Source organism: Rissa tridactyla, chromosome W (genome assembly GCF_028500815.1).
Source record: "Rissa tridactyla isolate bRisTri1 chromosome W, bRisTri1.patW.cur.20221130, whole genome shotgun sequence".
NCBI lineage: Eukaryota > Metazoa > Chordata > Aves > Charadriiformes > Laridae > Rissa > Rissa tridactyla.
Genome location: NC_071496.1, coordinates 15,226,968 through 15,243,103, shown reverse-complemented (window position 1 = coordinate 15,243,103; position 16,136 = coordinate 15,226,968). Strand labels below are relative to the sequence as shown.

General features: G+C 43.9%; 1 protein-coding gene across 9 annotated transcripts in view; it reads left to right on the top strand.

Annotated features, from left to right (window-relative positions):
* Positions 1-13,714, top strand: part of LOC128902083 (DDB1- and CUL4-associated factor 12-like) — a 45,605-nt gene extending 31,891 nt beyond the window's left edge. For 4 of the 9 annotated variants that reach the window (XR_008463617.1, XR_008463615.1, XR_008463616.1 and 1 more), the window contains 4 exons: positions 136-320; positions 1,074-1,218; positions 7,226-7,340; positions 12,407-13,714. Coding sequence is in view for 3 of the 9 variants with exons in the window: in XM_054184437.1 (XP_054040412.1) it covers positions 136-320; positions 1,074-1,218; positions 7,226-7,251 (356 nt within the window). In the remaining 6 variants the exon portion in view is untranslated. Of the gene's footprint in view, positions 1-135; positions 321-1,073; positions 2,162-7,225; positions 8,465-12,406 lie in introns of those variants that run through there. The other 5 variants (XR_008463614.1, XR_008463613.1, XM_054184438.1 and 2 more) reach the window with 5 other exon arrangements.
* Positions 13,715-16,136: the final 2,422 nt, after the last annotated feature.

Here is a 16,136-nt window from a genome sequence, read left to right as displayed (position 1 = left end):
GGGAAACTTATGTGTTGTGGAGAATACTAGTAGGTAGTTCCTCTTAAAGAAAATATTAGACACCAAGCAGCAGCACTGCAGAGCCAAAGCATCCATCTTCCTTACTGCATTGTATGTCCCTTCTCTGTTTGACAGGTATTCGATCGGTGAGCTTCTATGAACACATCATCACAGTGGGAACAGGGCAAGGTTCCTTATTATTTTATGATATCAGAGCCCAGAGGTTCCTGGATGAAAAGCCCCCATGTGCCTGCTATGGACAGAAGCAGAAATTAGGAGGCAGTGAAATTTTGAAGTTGACTACTGGGAAAGGCTGGCTGGTGAGTAGCTTGTAGGAGACCCTTTGCACAGGAGTGCCATAGGGCTTGAAACAGTTCTTTTTGTAGTAATGGGAGCTATTGTATGAAATGCGACCTAGTAAAACAGTGATCATGTAACCAATAACTGTAATCATGAAAAGCAAGAAGTACTGCAGAATTGTTTTCTACAAAAGCTTTATGAAAGGATATTGAACGGTTGGTTGCTTGAGCATAAGGCATGCTGACTACTTTTCTTATGCATTGATTCATAAATTAACTAGATTTTATATCTTTGTATTTTTAAATGTAATCTAACTTCTAGTTTTTTAGAACCTCAAATGCAAAATACATTGTCTTCCTTTAAAAATGTGGTACTCTAAGAGTGATTTAATCTAATTGTGTGCAATTTTAAAACTGTCTTTCTGAGGTAATGCCATGGCAGGCACTTGAGTTCAATTTCCTGTATGTTATCATAAAGCAGTTAATGGCTTTGTCTAACTTCTCTATCTTTTGTATCATTGTGATGTAACTTTAAAAACTAATGAAACTTGATATCTTCCCTACCCTTTATCTCCTCCCCCCAATGTTTGGTCCAAATGGTCTCAGGAAAAGGTTCAGGGCAACTCTGGTATTTTCAAGTTGATCTATCTAAAGCTTCAGGGAGTATTAACAGAAAAGATCCCTTTTTAGGCTCTGGAAGCTACATTCTGCTTTTGTGAAATAAGGTCTTGTGTTGGTTTGGCAACAATAACAATCTAAACTTTCCTTTAACAGAATCATGATGAAACCTGGAGGAATTATTTTTCTGACGTAAACTTCTTCCCAAATGCTGTTTACACCCACTGCTACGACTTGTCTGGAATGAAACTCTTTGTGGCAGGAGGCCCTCTTCCATCAGGACTTCATGGGAATTATGCTGGTCTCTGGAGCTAATGATAACTCTTTGTAAATGCTGATCTTTACACAGATTTCCACTTCTCTTTCCCTTTTTTTAACAGCAAAATTGTGTGATGCCATTGATTTCTGATTTAAATGCAAGTTATTTTTTGGCGGAGTTTTCTGTTGGTCTCCAACAGTCTTGTACATCTTCTTGAACCAGTTTTTTTTTGTGTGTGTTTTTTTTTTTTGCTTTAAATTCTTTGATCCTTTATACGAAGGGGTTTTGAAATCTTCTTTTTTTTTTTTTTTATATTGTACTTACTCCAAATGACTCTTCCCCCACATTTAGGCTATCTTGGCCATGTGCCCCCTCCCCTGCTTTGCTGTGAGGTAGGATTCCTTTCTTATAGAGTGGTTGCTTCTGAGCTTTCTGTGAAAGTCTAGGGGCTGCATGTCTGCAGATACATTGTGTCAGTTACATTACCTGGAATGAGGACTACTTGTAATTAAAAAATATTAAAAATATTTATGAGATAAGCTATTACTTTATGTGCAGGGCCTGGCCTGGGTTGATCTTATTTTTAAAAGTACAAGTCTAATGAAATTGTTTAGAGGAACGTGTTAATTTTGAGCTGTACTCATTGGAGCCCAGGGACAGATTCCCCAGGGGTATTGCCCATCGAGCCCAAACTGCAGAAGCGCAGGAGTTCTCAAAAGTGCGTTTGTATTTGAATTGTAGTTTTCAGCAGTGCCAGGAGCAAAAATTGATCATCTTTTCCTTCTCTACCTATCCTAGGTATCAGCTCGCACAACTGGAGTTTGCATAGGTTGTTCTGCAGGGTGATACAACATTGAGGGCCTGCAGAGGTGCTGAGAGGAAATGAGGGTTAGGGACATGAATCATAGAATCACAGGGTTGGAAGGGACCTCTGGAGATCATCTAGTCCAACCCCCCTGCCAGAGCAGGGTCACCTAGAGCAGGTTGCACAGGAACGCGTCCAGGCGGGTTTTGAATGTCTCCAGAGAAGACCCACTTGCTGAGGGTGCGCTCTATCCCTTCATCCATGTCACTTATTGAAATGTCCCATTCTCAGGAAAGAGGGGGGGGTAAGCGACTTCAGATTTGTAAATTCCCAACAGCACAGACTAAGGTGAGATAAATCTCAGGCTCCATATAGAAACATTTATTAGCTTCAGCTCTGGAGTCCTCAACACAAGAAGGACATAGACCTGTTGGAACAGGTCCAGAGGAGGGCCACGAAGATGATCAGAGGGCTGGAGCACCTCTCCTATGAGGACAGGCTGAGAGAGTTGGGGTTGTTCAGCCTGGAGAAGAGAAGGTTCTGGGGAGACCTTATAGCAGCCTTCCAGTACCTAAAGGGGGTCTATAGGAGAGATGGGGAGGGACTCTTTACCAGGGAGTGGAGTGATAGGACACGGGGTAACGGCCTCAAGTTGAAAGAGGGTAGATTTAGATTGGATATTAGGAAGAAATTCTTTACTGTGAGGGTGGTGAGGCACTGGAACAGGTTGCCCAGGGAAGTTGTCAATGCCCCATCCCTGGAAGTGTTCAAGGCCAGGCTGGATGGGGCTTTGAGCAGCCTGGTCTAGTGGGAGGTGTCCCTGCCCATGGCAGGGAGGTTGGAACTAGATGATCTTTAAGGTCCCTTCCAACCCGAACCATTCTGTGATTCACAAAATGGTTAGTATAGGTCTTAACAAGGCCATGATACTTGGTTAGGTATATACCAAATTATGGCAAATGGTGAGGTATACATTGTGTTACTTAACAACAGGTATAGGATAACTTATGGCAAGCAGTACTCAAGGTCGTTACTTAACAACTCTCTCTTAGAATTGTTAAATAACAGTTAAACTGAGGGATACAGAAAGGAAAAGACAGAGAAAAAGAGATCACCGGTCCTGGTTCCAGCATCTTTTCCAGGGAATCTTCCCAGGCATAATATTCTTCTTTCTTGGAAAAATCTTCCCAGGCACGGTCTTCTTTCTTGGGAAGAATCTTCCCAGGCACAATCTTCTTCTTTTGTTTCTTCTTTGTTCCCCTCCTTAGGGGCACTTATTTTCCCCTTTTATGTTTGCTGAATGAGCATGGTCCACCCCTCTTGCCGAGGACAGCCTCGTCTCAGGTTTCTCCCTTCTCCCAGGTGACATGTAGCATGATTTGGGTGGAGAGACGAGTGCCATAGTCATACATGTTTAGCATGATCTCTATAATCTTCGTTAGCATATGCAGGGGTGTGCGCTTTCATATGCATTTCGTGGATAATGAAGCAAAGGTCACTCATCGGACACAATGGCCTCGAGAACTGAGAACTAGCAAGCTCACCACGAGAGTGGCAGAACTATCCTGTCTTCACAAGACAGTTCTCCCACGCTTTCAGGTGCCAGAAGTGTGAGCCTTATCAGTTCTTTGAAGGCCAGGCCTGCATTATTTATTTCCTTGCAAGTGTTTGAGGCATTCCATTGAAGGCTTGGAGGCCCTTCTGCCCCTTGTCAGGGTCCGTTTCTTACATTGATGAATATATTGAAGAGGACTGGACCCAGTACTGACCCCTGGGGAACACCAGGTTCTCCAGGACCTTTCAAAGATGATGGAGAGCGGCCCAGCAATGACTTCCGCCAGCTCCCTCAGCACTCTCGGGTGCATCCCATTGGGACCCATGGACTTGTGGATATCCAGTTGACTTAATTGATCTCTCACTTGATCCTCCTCAACCAAGGGGAAGTCTTCCTCTGTCCAGACTTTCCCTGTTACTTTCTCCGAAGGTTGGCACTCCTGAGGGCTGGGCCGAGCAGTAAAGACTGAAGCAAAGAAGGCATTCAGTAACTCTGCCTTCTCCGCATCCTCCGTCACCATGGCTCCTGTCTCATTCAACAGTGGGCCCACAACTTCTGTAGTTTTCCTTTTGCCTCCAATATACTTGTAGAAGCCCTTCCTGTTGAGCTTGACATCCCTAGCCAGGTTTAATTCCAAGGAGGCCTTGGCTTTCCTTGTTTCATCCCTGCACGCTCTGGCAGCATTCTTGTAATCTTCCCCAGTGGTCAGCCCCTTCTTCCACTTACTGTAAACTTCCTTCTTCCACTTGAGCTTTTTCAGAAGCTCCCTGCTCAACCATGCAGGTCTCAAATCTGCTGTCTTCTGCATTCAAACTCCCTTGAACTTCGTGTGGGACTGGGTGGGGAGAATAGGTCCGATGCCCTTTGGGTCCAGCCATGAAGCATGTCTGTTCCAGGGTGATGGTCTTACCCAATACTTAGCTAAAATGTAGGACTCCAGGGTGCTTCTCCTAGCCTTTTGGCAGGCACCAAACTCTCAGATTGTTACTGATGCCTCTGTCTTCTGCCGGGATGAATGCCTTTCCCCTGCCCCTGTCACCAGTGGAGCAGAGCGTGCCTGTACCTCACTGCTTTGATGCCAAATGGGCAGTTGGTTGAAGGTGAGAAAAAAGGCAAGGCTGGGACATGCTTTGTTCTCCTGTCTCTGATGGACATCACAGCCACCGCTGTAGAGTAGCTCTAGTCCCTTACACAGTTCCTGCCAGACTGCATGTGTCCTTGCAGTCCCTCTCATCTTTATACTCAATATTTTCATCAGTAACACCGAGCAGTGAGACTCAGGCTTAATTTACAGTTGATACTAGAGACTTGGATGGAAATCCTGCAAGGAGTGCAGTTCCCTCCCATCCAGGTGTAAATCCTGGCAAGAGAAGAGCTCTCCCAGATGTCCATCTGTCCCAGAAGTATAACTTACTGAGCACTGACAACAAGTACTTCACAAACAGATCTTCTTGCAGCATTTCATAAGTCTACTTCCCTTGTGGGTTGGTTGCTTAAACTGAATCAGTTCATGGCACTGCGTGCATGACTATTTAGGCTTTTCTCTGAAAAGGGGCAAGTTATATACCATGGGGTAGCAAAGGAGCTCTCAAATTTTATTTAGAGACGTTCATTGTTTTTTAAAGATGTTGTTGTGCCTGTGTTCTGTGATGGCAACATACTACTACAGTTATTTTAGGGGTTTTGAAAAGTAGAAGTATACAGAGAAAAACAAATCTTGGTGAAGTATGGCAGGATGTATATTTCTAGGATTACTCTTCCAGCTACTGTGTAAGATCACTCTGTCACAGGGAATGTGTTCTGGTTAGTTTTTTTTTTTTTATTTGGGTTTGGTTTGAGGTGCTTCCCCCCCTCCCAAAGAAACTAGGCACTTGAGTCTGAGTGCCTTCTGATTCTGATGAAACAACAGTTACTAGTTAGGCACTTAATGCCACCAGTGCCAAAGGTAAATTCCTGGTCTGGAAATCCTAGCCCTGATGTTGATCTATTAATTGAAGCATATTCCATGTCTGGGTAAGGGGGCAAAAAAGGGTATTTGTATGGACTGAGCTTCAGCCTCTAAACACGGAGGCTGATCTTTCTGCAGAGTCTCTAGGTTACTGAGGAGGTCACCTTGGCACCCCTGGGAAGCGTCCTTCTCTGCTGACTGATCTCCACAAGTACCTCAACGTGTGGTCCTAAAGCCTGGTTGTGTGAGTGCCCTTTTCATCCCTTTTTTTCTGCATAGGAAGCTTTGGACAATTCTCAGAAGAATCTGGACAACAATATAAAATTCCTCAAGTCTCACCTGCTTCTGTGTATTCTGCTTTTCGGGGTGCTTTCTTGCAAAGATAACTTCTCATGGGGAGGGAGCCATCCTTGTTGCTGTATGAAAAGCCCCGCAAGAAACTGGAAACAAACTAGATAGTGCTGCAAGCACGCAAACAAATTGGGCCAGAGAGAACTTAATTTCTAGCCTGTTTCAGTGGTTTTTAATGCTTGTAGCAATACAGACGTTAAGTTTCAGAATATTTTTGTGGTTAGTCATATGTCACTTTTGGTCCAGTCAGTGTTAGAAATTGAGGCAGAGAAAGGTGATGATATGCCAACTGTCCAAATATAAGTGATAGGAGAAATGTAAGAAAACCTAGCTTTATCTCCTTTGATTTGATTTTGTTGCCCTACTGGTTTAGATATCAGAATTGAAATCTAGGATCATGGTGAGAAAAGCATGGGTTTACTATTTAAGTGCAGGAATGGCTGTACAGCAGGGAGTCTTGGCTCCTCATGGAGGTGAGTTGGGGGCACCCTGTTGTTCAAATGGCAGATATACTCCTGTGATGGATGGAGTTCAGTCTGGTGACTGCACTTCAGTAGCTTCTTGAATGCCTCGCTGTGCTCTGCTGAGGCCCAGTGGCATTCACATTTTCAGGCCATCTTATCTTTTCCAATGTTTCTTAATGATTTCCCTCCCTTGCTCTTTCCTGCCCTCCTGAATGGTCTGTTTGAGGTCTACTCCTCCACCCCAAATCATCTCATTCTTTACTGTAGGAATATTGTACTTGTAGAGGTGACCTCTGTTGAGCAGAAATGGGTGTGCTGACATTTTGTCAAGCTATGCTTGAGACCTTCAATTTGCTTTATTTTAAACTGGGTAGACCTTTGAGGCTGGCTCAGACTGTAGAACTGGGCAGTTGCCCTTGTACATGTTTCACTAATGGGAGGATTACTCAGCAACAGTCTATTCCTGGGGGGGGGAAACAGACTCTGGTTTATCTCACATTAGGCACTTGAAGAGAGAAAAGAACTTTAATCATAACAGACCTTCAAACTTTTCTTCCTGCTATTGACTTTTCAGTCACGTGGGATCTTTTGTGCTGCTGGTGAGCGTAGGAAGCAGTTAACTTTACTGCTCAGCTCTTTTCAGTAGACAACCATGTTAATTTGGGTATCTTTGTGTATTACATTTTTATTACATTCATAATCACATGTAATCAAACTAGTGACTTAATTATGGGTTTGATATTACCCAGCTTGTAAGTACCGGGTAGCAATCCCTCAGTAACAATTGGGTGTTATGTGATGGACATCCCTAAGGAAGCAGAAGCTACTTTGCAGTGTTAGCTTGAGCATAGCAATGAGGGTGGTGCTCACCCTCTTCACCAAACACCTTATTCCTGGTAATTCCTATGGTTTTCTCTCTTGTGCAGTTAAGTCAGCCAGGGAGAATTGCTAGTGCTCTCCTTGGGTGCTTTCTGGGATTGCTGTGAAGAAGTGAGTCCATTTGTTTGGTTCCCTCATCGGTGCTGCTGGTGTTAGTCCAAGGTGAGTATATTACCAAAGAATAGTTAATAGGTGTTTGTCCCTAGTCTCAGTTGTTCATTTTTCACATAGATCCATTTTTAAGATTCATTGCAAGAGTGCCCAGTGATCTTACTGGACTTAGTCTGTTCACAAAGATTACATTCACATTGTGGGTGACTCCTGTGACTCCCTTAATGAGGGGGATTCCTGAACTTTATTATGGGGATATATTTGCTGCCTCCATTTCAAGTCTTTGGCAGCTTTTTGTATCTTAAGGTTTAAGATACTTATGTATCAGTTATTCTTCAGAATTTCATCCTCTTCCTTCACTTGAGCACTTGCTTTGTATATAGCTTGCAGCTGCAGAGTTAACAGATTAAAGTTATGATCCAGCTATGTGGAGCAGTGGTTTGGTGTATTAATTTCTGCCCCTCAGATGAGATGCACTTACTGCCCTTGTGAATTAATGTCCCTCACCTGGTGCAGATGTGAAATAAAGCAGACTTGCATAGACCCTTCATAGAGGTCACCTTTTTTGTTTGTTTGCAAGAAGCCAAGAACAGATGGGCTGTCAGTTACTGCATCTTGGCAAAGCAGCATCATCTTTTCCAAGGTGTCTGAGAGGCTCTTAATTAGCTTTTGTCATAATTGCTGCTATGACTAAATTACTGAACTGGGGTACAGCTCAGTCCTAGGAACACTTGCAGAGCTGTGTGTGATGCAGGTGGAGCTGATCCTCTGGCCAGCCCATGCTGAGCTCTGGACTCCTATCCTAGCCAGGCACACACTCTAGCTTAAAGCCAAGTGAAAATCCCTGTGTGCACTACTGGCCACCCCACAGCCAGAGCTCATGGTGTGACCTCAACTTAAAATGCATTTCTGAGTGCTGCAGTGCCTTCAGAAACTTATTTTAAAGTCTTCAAAGCACAGACACCAGGAATTTGTCCGTGTTGCAGACAAGGGAGAGTGTAAAGGAGAATACACCCACATCTTGTCTGAAGGGATCTCCTGCGTATGTTCTCCCTTGCCTCTGCAAGTGGGCACTTTGTGTGGTGAGGATGGGCAAGAGGGCACAAGAGACAAGGTGAAAGCCCAACAGTGTTTGGTATTGCTCTTGGGCCACAGGCATCAAGGGAGAGAGAAACTGGGCTGAGTTTCATTGCTCAGGAAGTACTTGTGAAAGGGCTTTATTCGCTTTCAGAGAGATCAAGTAGATATCCCTGTCATTCTTGTTTCTCAATGTTAATTCTCAAGGATTTAAATTAAGAAGTATCTTTTTGCTTGTGATGCTGGGTTTCATTATCAAAACCATGTGATACTTTGGCTAATTAGAAGAATGCTTTTGACAGAAAGGAATCTTCACAATTAAAAATTGAGTGCCATTTTCTAACAGCCTTTCCCTCTAGTATCCTGCTGGGAGCCGTATGGTCTAAGAAAGTGCACACAGATCTCAAACAGGGTACCAGGGTTGGCAGAGTTGAGAAAATGTGGGCTACCTGACCAATTTCTGTACTTAAAAAAACCCACCAAATAAAACACTTGATTGTATACACATTCTGGTCATTAGACTGAGAGGGTGTGTAAAAACCCTTGCAATATAGTGCAATGCCTCTGTAGTCCTAGATGTTGATTCTTTGACCTCATAACAACAATCTAGGAGTCAATATGTTGTTTTCTTAGGAATTGCTTTTCTAGATTCCCTTATTAAAAGGGAAAATTCAGGTGCTGAATCTTAAAATCTCATTAAACTTGTACTTTTTCTTTGCCCATTCACCTGGTCTCCTTTCCTTCTCAAGGCCTCTCACAGTCTCAGGGTATATAAATCACTATGACTCATACAAATAAAACTGAAACAGACCAGCCAGAGGTTAATGTGCCTTCCTCTTCTGGTACCTTGATCTTTGTAAAGTTATCTCAGAAACTTGTCACTGTTTTAGGGCTGGGTACATGCATTGTCTTTTTCCAAGATGTATGTGTTGAAGTTGTGACAGGTTTGTACTGTTACTCATGACTTGTTCCATCTGTTTTAGGATGTGGTGTAGACACAAATCATTGCACTGGTTTGTCTTGGGATCAGTCTTACCTGTGACATTTATCAGTGCTTGCTTGTATGTTAATGCGTACACAAATGCTGGATCTCCCTATTGCCTATGACATATATGATGCACAAACTATACAAGGTGTTTTAAAACGCGTGGTGATCACAGCTTGTTGCCTGAGGGTAGGATGTCTTACAGTGAACTGTTTTTAATGTGGTTTTTTTCCAAATATATTTAGTAAGATCAAAGCCGGGGGGGGGGGGGGGGGGGCAAAGAAAAAAAAACCAACCCCACAACAACAAAAAAATCAGGCCTTTGCTAATACTTGCTGGCTTTTGTTCTGAATCCAGGGTTTGATGTTTGTTAACAACTCTTGCAATTCCACCCATTTAACAGAGCCTCTCTCAGCTTGCTGTTTCTGTTGTGAGCTGTGTCAGAAACAGCACTGGATCCTGAACTGTCACAGAAGATGTTAAGTGAAGTAGGAACAGCTCTCTTCAAATGTTAGAGTGCACATTTTTAACTGTAAGGTAAAACTGTTCAAAACTATTGATGCAGCTTGCAAATGGAACAGTGGGAAATTGCAGATAGTATGTGAAACTCTCTGAAAAGGGATGATTCCCCCCCCAATACAAAGGCATTACATATTTATCTTTGTTTACTGAATTGGCAAAGGATATCTTTGTTCTTAAACTCAAACTGACATCTGGAAACTGGGCTGAGTTTCTGTCTCTTATGCAGATAGCAGAGGATGGTGTGACTGATATGAGATGTCCCTTCCCATCTGTAAGGTTAATTTCTTCATAAGAGCATGGAAACAGGAACACTTCTTCACTTGCTGTGGCCCTCAGTAGGCACGCATATCCATAATTAACTGCAGTACTGCATTTTGTTGATCCATGGCCTTTGTTTTTAGAATCAGCACGATTAGTCATCAGCGTATTGACACTAATACATGGTCAAGGAGCTCTAATGTATGTGTATCTTTCCTGTGCTAACTGTATCTGTTCTTTCTGTACCCCAGTGCAGACTTAATATGGAGTTCTCTCTAGTTCTTGCAAACTTCGGAGTTTCTTCAAATTCAGTAAGGTCCTGTTTTTATCACAGTCACTTTTCAGAGTAGAACAGATTGGTTTAACTTTGTTTTGTAATCTTTAGCACCTTCCTCTTCTCCCATTTCTTCCTAGTTCACCTTTAACAGTCAGTTCAAAGCTGCTTCCCTAGTCTGAAAAACACTGAGTCCTGGAAGTGTTCAAGACCAGGCTGGATGGGGCTATGAGCAGCCTGGTCTAGTGGGAGGTGTCCCTGCCCATGGCAGGGGGGTTGGAACTAGATGATCCTTAAGGTCCCTTCCAACTCTAACCATTCTATGATTCTATGATAATAAAAAGAAAGCCTGTAGCCCACTGTAGAAAGATTACTTTGTGCTATTACCATAAACTTCAGTGGCTGGCTGGCTGGCTGCCTTGGAAGTGAAGACTCCACTCCTGTGCAGTCTACAGAAGCTGAAATTCTCTTGCATCCATAATGTACAGTGGATGTCAACAGATCAGGAAGTGGAGGTGCCCTGTGTGTTTGTTAAACTGATCAGTGGTGGTTTAGTTAACCAGAGAACTGGCATCTTCAGCTGCTACTCAATGTTATAACTAAAGATTTCATTGAGGGCAAAACCAGGAGGGTGCATCAGTGACTTTCTGCTGACTTGATCCCATTTAAAGGCTTTATCCACAGACCTTTTTGTCTTTTGCGTATTTGGTGGATTGTGAAAAATCTGTGCTATAGTAGGGCGATGAGCTAAACTAACTCTGTGCTCAAAAGGCAAAAGTTATTATAATGAGCTTTGGCCAGCAGTAATGACAAAGGCTGGCTATGCTCAGAGATGAGCTGGTAGCGGAGTGTTTGAGCAATTGAAGCCTTGAGGATCTGCTTCATCATGCCGTATGCCTATGTGACTGCAGATTAATTGCTCCCAGAGCTTATGAAACTGCTGGTCATCCATCTTCAGAAGATGGCATGGGGAAGAACCAGTTTCCTCAGCGATCACTCACTCCTCCCCCTCATCACTCAAGGTTACCAATGCACTTGTCTCTGTTTTTGTGATTGACTACAACTAGTGTGCTTTACAACTGCCACCAGCCACATCCACATGCTTCCTGCCGGGATGATGGAGTGAAAGGGCCTTGTCTGCAGCTCTCTCCGTCTGGTTGGTTGTTGAATCAGCATGAGCTGTACATGCAGGGGTGTAACAGGCCAGCTGGAATTTACAGCTTCAGTTGGCTCCTCTGGGCTTCTCTCACAGTGCAGGTGTGATAGTGGGACCATTATGAAAAGGTCTGGATGAGTAACTTCTAACGGGCTCTGTCACTCTTGTTCAAAGTACCGTGTCTCCATTCTCAGCCTCTTGTCCTGGCCTTGCTCCCATCTTGCCACGGAATCACAGAATGACAGGGGTTGGAAGGGACCTCTGGAGATCATCTAGTCCAACCCCCCCTGCCAGAGCAGGGTCACCTAGAGCAGGTTGCACAGGAATGCGTCCAGGTGGGTTTTGAATGTCTCCAGAGACGAGACTCCACCACCTCTCTGGGCAGCCTGTTCCAGTGCTCTGCCACCCTCAAAGTAAAGAAATTCCTCCTCATGTTTAGGTGGAACTTCCTATGCTCAAGTTTGTGCCCATTACCTCTTGTCCCGTCACTGGGCACCACCCTCTACCCCTTGGGACTTGAGCAAGTTCCCTGTCCTCTCATGGCTTACTAGTTCAGGTACCAGTTCTGTAAAGCTGGGGGGGTACCTGTTTAACCAGTTTACTCAGGCAGTAGCTTGTTGATGTGGGGCCTTGCTCACAGTCTCCCTATTCATTAGACTCAGCCCTGGATATCCCTGGACTGGTATCTCCCTTTCAGTCTGAAAGACTTTGCTCCAAACTCATACCTGCTCCGTGACAGAGTTGATTCCTGTACTGCTGGCTATTTCCATTTGGTGGCTTTTATTTTTCTCATTGTTTATTCTGGGGTTCACTCTGTATGTACAAAATCCTACTGACTTTTTCAGGTCTCCCGAATGTGGTGTAGGGGTCCACCCTGTGAGGCATCAGAATTATTTGTCTACTTCCAAGGTGCACAGAAACAATGATCTCCTACACAAGTTTTGGGGAGGAAAAGCAGCTGCATACACACAAGTGGAAAGGTATCTCTGGGTAGAATAGGTGAGGGAGCAGTTAAAGAATTTTAAATAAAAGAGCAATAATTGAGTTTTTTGGTTTCTTTTTAAAAAACTGCTTTAACAGGAGGTTTGTCTGTGTTCTAATCCACAGAAAGTTGCAATGTAAACTGGGGGTTTCTGTTCATCAGTGCAAAACGTGCCTCTCGGCTATAGTGCGCAAGTCAGTCTCTGTCTCTGTTTGCAATGGAAGAAGTTTAACTGAAGACTGATTTAACTCATTTCTTGCTCTTATGTGTAATCATCCATGCAACAGTCCTTACTGGTCTTTCCCAAGCACCATACAGCACTATCCCTATTTAAAAGCAAAATGAGGATTGCATTGAGCAGTGGAACCTGCTGAACTTCCTTGGTTTGAGAGAGAGAGACTGGAGAGAAGAGTCCAGGTTCTGCGTGTTTTATATACAACTTTAAACCAATGCAGCTACTCTCTCAGATCAGCACCACTTCCTACCTTTCCCTCCATTTAGATGTGAATTTAAAAGTAAACCCAGCAATACGTGATCCAGTTGATGTGCTTGCAGGGGGAACATGGGGTTCTTGAAATTTGAGGATTGAAACTTCTCATGTGGAAGAACTCTGTGTGGGTGCAAGAGTTTTGATCTCAGATTACAGCTCTTCTGCCAGCTTGCTAAATGCAATCAAGTACTCTGGACTCTTTTAAAGACAACTGTGGTAGAAGAGCTGTGAAGGTGTAGGCTGGAACTGATCAATTTAGGTCATCTGTGTGTTGCTTGACTACATGGACAATGTAACAGTGATTTTTTACAGATTGCTTTCTATGTGTCAGTCACAAATAACTCTTAATTTGCCTGTTTGGAGGAAAACTAATAGATACATTTCCAGATAAAATTAAGAACCTGATTTTCCATCTTGCATTAACCAGGTTACTGTGTTCACATGCCAGAAAGATGTTGCTCTTTGAAAAAGCATGTTAGTGTATGTGGCAATGACCCATCCACTTTTTAAATACCTAGAGTACTTACCTGAGTATTGTTAACCATGCTGTAGTCTGACAAATGGATCTTTTACTACTGCCCTGTTATATAGATGACTGTAACTAACTGCAGTTTGTTTTTTCTACTACTTGAAGTTGTGTGATCTGAAAATTGGTGAACAAAAAGTATTTGTGCATCTTACTATGGCTATCTCTAAGTAAAATGTATTTGTATAGTGTGTTGGCTTGGCTGATGGTTTCCTTTATTTGCTAATCAACCCATTGCAAGTAAATCCAGGGCAGTTTGAGAGCAAGTGGGCCTAGGTTTCTCCCTCCCTCCAGCCTCTGTGTTGACGTGACTGATTCAAAGGAAATAAAGTGAACTGTTGTTTTCCCTTCACCAGTGAGCGGATTGATATCCCAAGGGATATCTCAGCTTATTCCTGTTTTTCATAGCTTCAGTCCTGTTCTCTGTACAGCTGCAGTAACACTTTTTGCTTCCATAAGAAATGTATCTAATGGTAGAGTTAGGACTGTTACACTCCTCAAAGCATCTCCTTCCTGTACCTCCTCTTCTGGTACCTCACTTGTTCTGAGGCAAGAATTTCCTTTTAACCACTTTTTCTAAGAAGGGAATACCTCTCAGAAGTGTTGGACAGCACAGCTACCTATAGGTAGATAGTTAAGTATAGGACTAAGGGTTTCAGGAAGACCTTATGTATCAAAACTGCATCTGTAGCACTAGATCTTCTCCCATATTTTCATTGCACAGGAGAGTGAGGCCTCTGTCCAGCTGTCCTATTTGCTGCCCTTCTTCCCTGCCTAGAATTGGGAAGGTTATTTTTTAGAGAGGAGGAATGTCCCTAAGAGATCTAAGCTTTATGTTGGAGGTTAAAATCATGTGCCTAAAAGCAGCTTCTGCATCCCCATCTTCTTCACACTTAGCCTCACCCTGAGATGCTAGTTTCCATGGTCATGGACAAACTGTACCTTTGTATGCAAGCTGTGGGAGACTATGCATCCAGTATCCAGCTGCACCATCTCTGCTCCCTGTAGTAGGCATTACTGATGCTTGTGGATGCTGGAAGAGGAGAGTCTAAAAGGCATGTGAATACTATACTGTCATCCTACTGATCCTTATACCAAAACTGTTTGAGAGCTGAGAGATGCAAAAAAAAAAATAAAATAAATCCCTGGCCCTGGAGACATGCAGGAGATGACGGGTTAGATGTGGGGTGAGGCTAGAAGGCATTGATAGCAGTACAACCTGTGGCTCCTGGCTTGCCTCCTGTCGCAGCCATGGATTTGGAGAGCTTGTGCCAACCCCTCAGCGTGGAAGCTGGAGCTGAACTGCTCATGAGCTGTACTCTATTCCTAGATGGTCATGCTTGTTACTGCTCCTCCTTAACACAGAACAGGTCCCTGCCAGGCTGATGCTTTTGTTTCTACCCCTAAGCCTCAAGTGAGAGGAGAGTGACAGGACAGTTACTTTAAGCTCTGGTAATGAGGGTTTCTAGCTCCCCAGCTGCATTGGATGCTCCAGTCAAGTACAGCATCCAGATGGTGTGGGACCTGTCAGCTGATGTGCAGGATCAAAAAGGATTGGGGATGGCTGAGGAAGTACCAAGACAGTCAGTACTCATCAAGCTCCTCCTAGATGTGTGTCCAGTTTAAATCTCAGCACTAGAGAGTCCAAATCCTCCCCCAGCAGCTAATTCTAGCATTCACCTATTTTGTCCCATCATCTGTTTTGCAGGTCCCCTTGCTTTCCCATTCACTGTGCAGATGAAGCAGTTTGTTCTCTTCTGTGGGGCAGCTCTTCTCTTTTTGTTGAGAGGGATTTTTAACTGTTTCATGGCCACAGTCTTCACTCCTTATACTGAACAGTCCAGGTTCCCTCAGCACTTTCTCATTGGCTGTGCCTGGCACGTGCATGTGTGGCCATTGTCATTTCTGGCTGTAGAATCAAGACATGATCCATTGCACTCCTTGGCCTGGAGCCTGCAGCAGGTCTATGCTGCTACCGACTGTGCTTTTACTGTATGCTACAAACATGGTGGCAGTGCACATTTCAACACTCAATCTGCTGCCTGCCTCCAACTCCTAGCCCAGGTGCTGCAGGTTGCTTGGCTGTCATCGCTTCCCTTCTTGGGTGTATCTTGTTTCTGATCTTTGTGACTTGGGATCTCAGCTCTTGCCAGCTGGTGGCACCGCAGTTGCAGAACAAGGAAGCCAAACCAAGACAGCGCTGTGGGAATAGTTTCATACTGGTTCTGTTAGTTCTTCCTAGCCATAGCTGTACTCATCCTGTCTGCTTCTGAATGGAGGATCAGGATAGTCTTTCCCAGTGCAAGGTACTTTCGAGATTCAGTAAATGGATTAATAAATGAAGAGATGTCAGGAACATAATGCTTGAACTGTTCTTTGCACAGCCCGTTCTGTCAGAGATTGAAAGTGAGCAAGTTCACAGTGTATCACAGCTGGAATGGAAGGATACAGGCTCTTCAGGAAGGACAGGCAGGGGAGATGAGGATGGGGTGTTGCACTCTATGTCAAGGACCAGCTGGAGTGCATGGAGCTCTGTCTGGGGACGGATGAGGAGCAGACCAAGAGCCTATGGGTCAG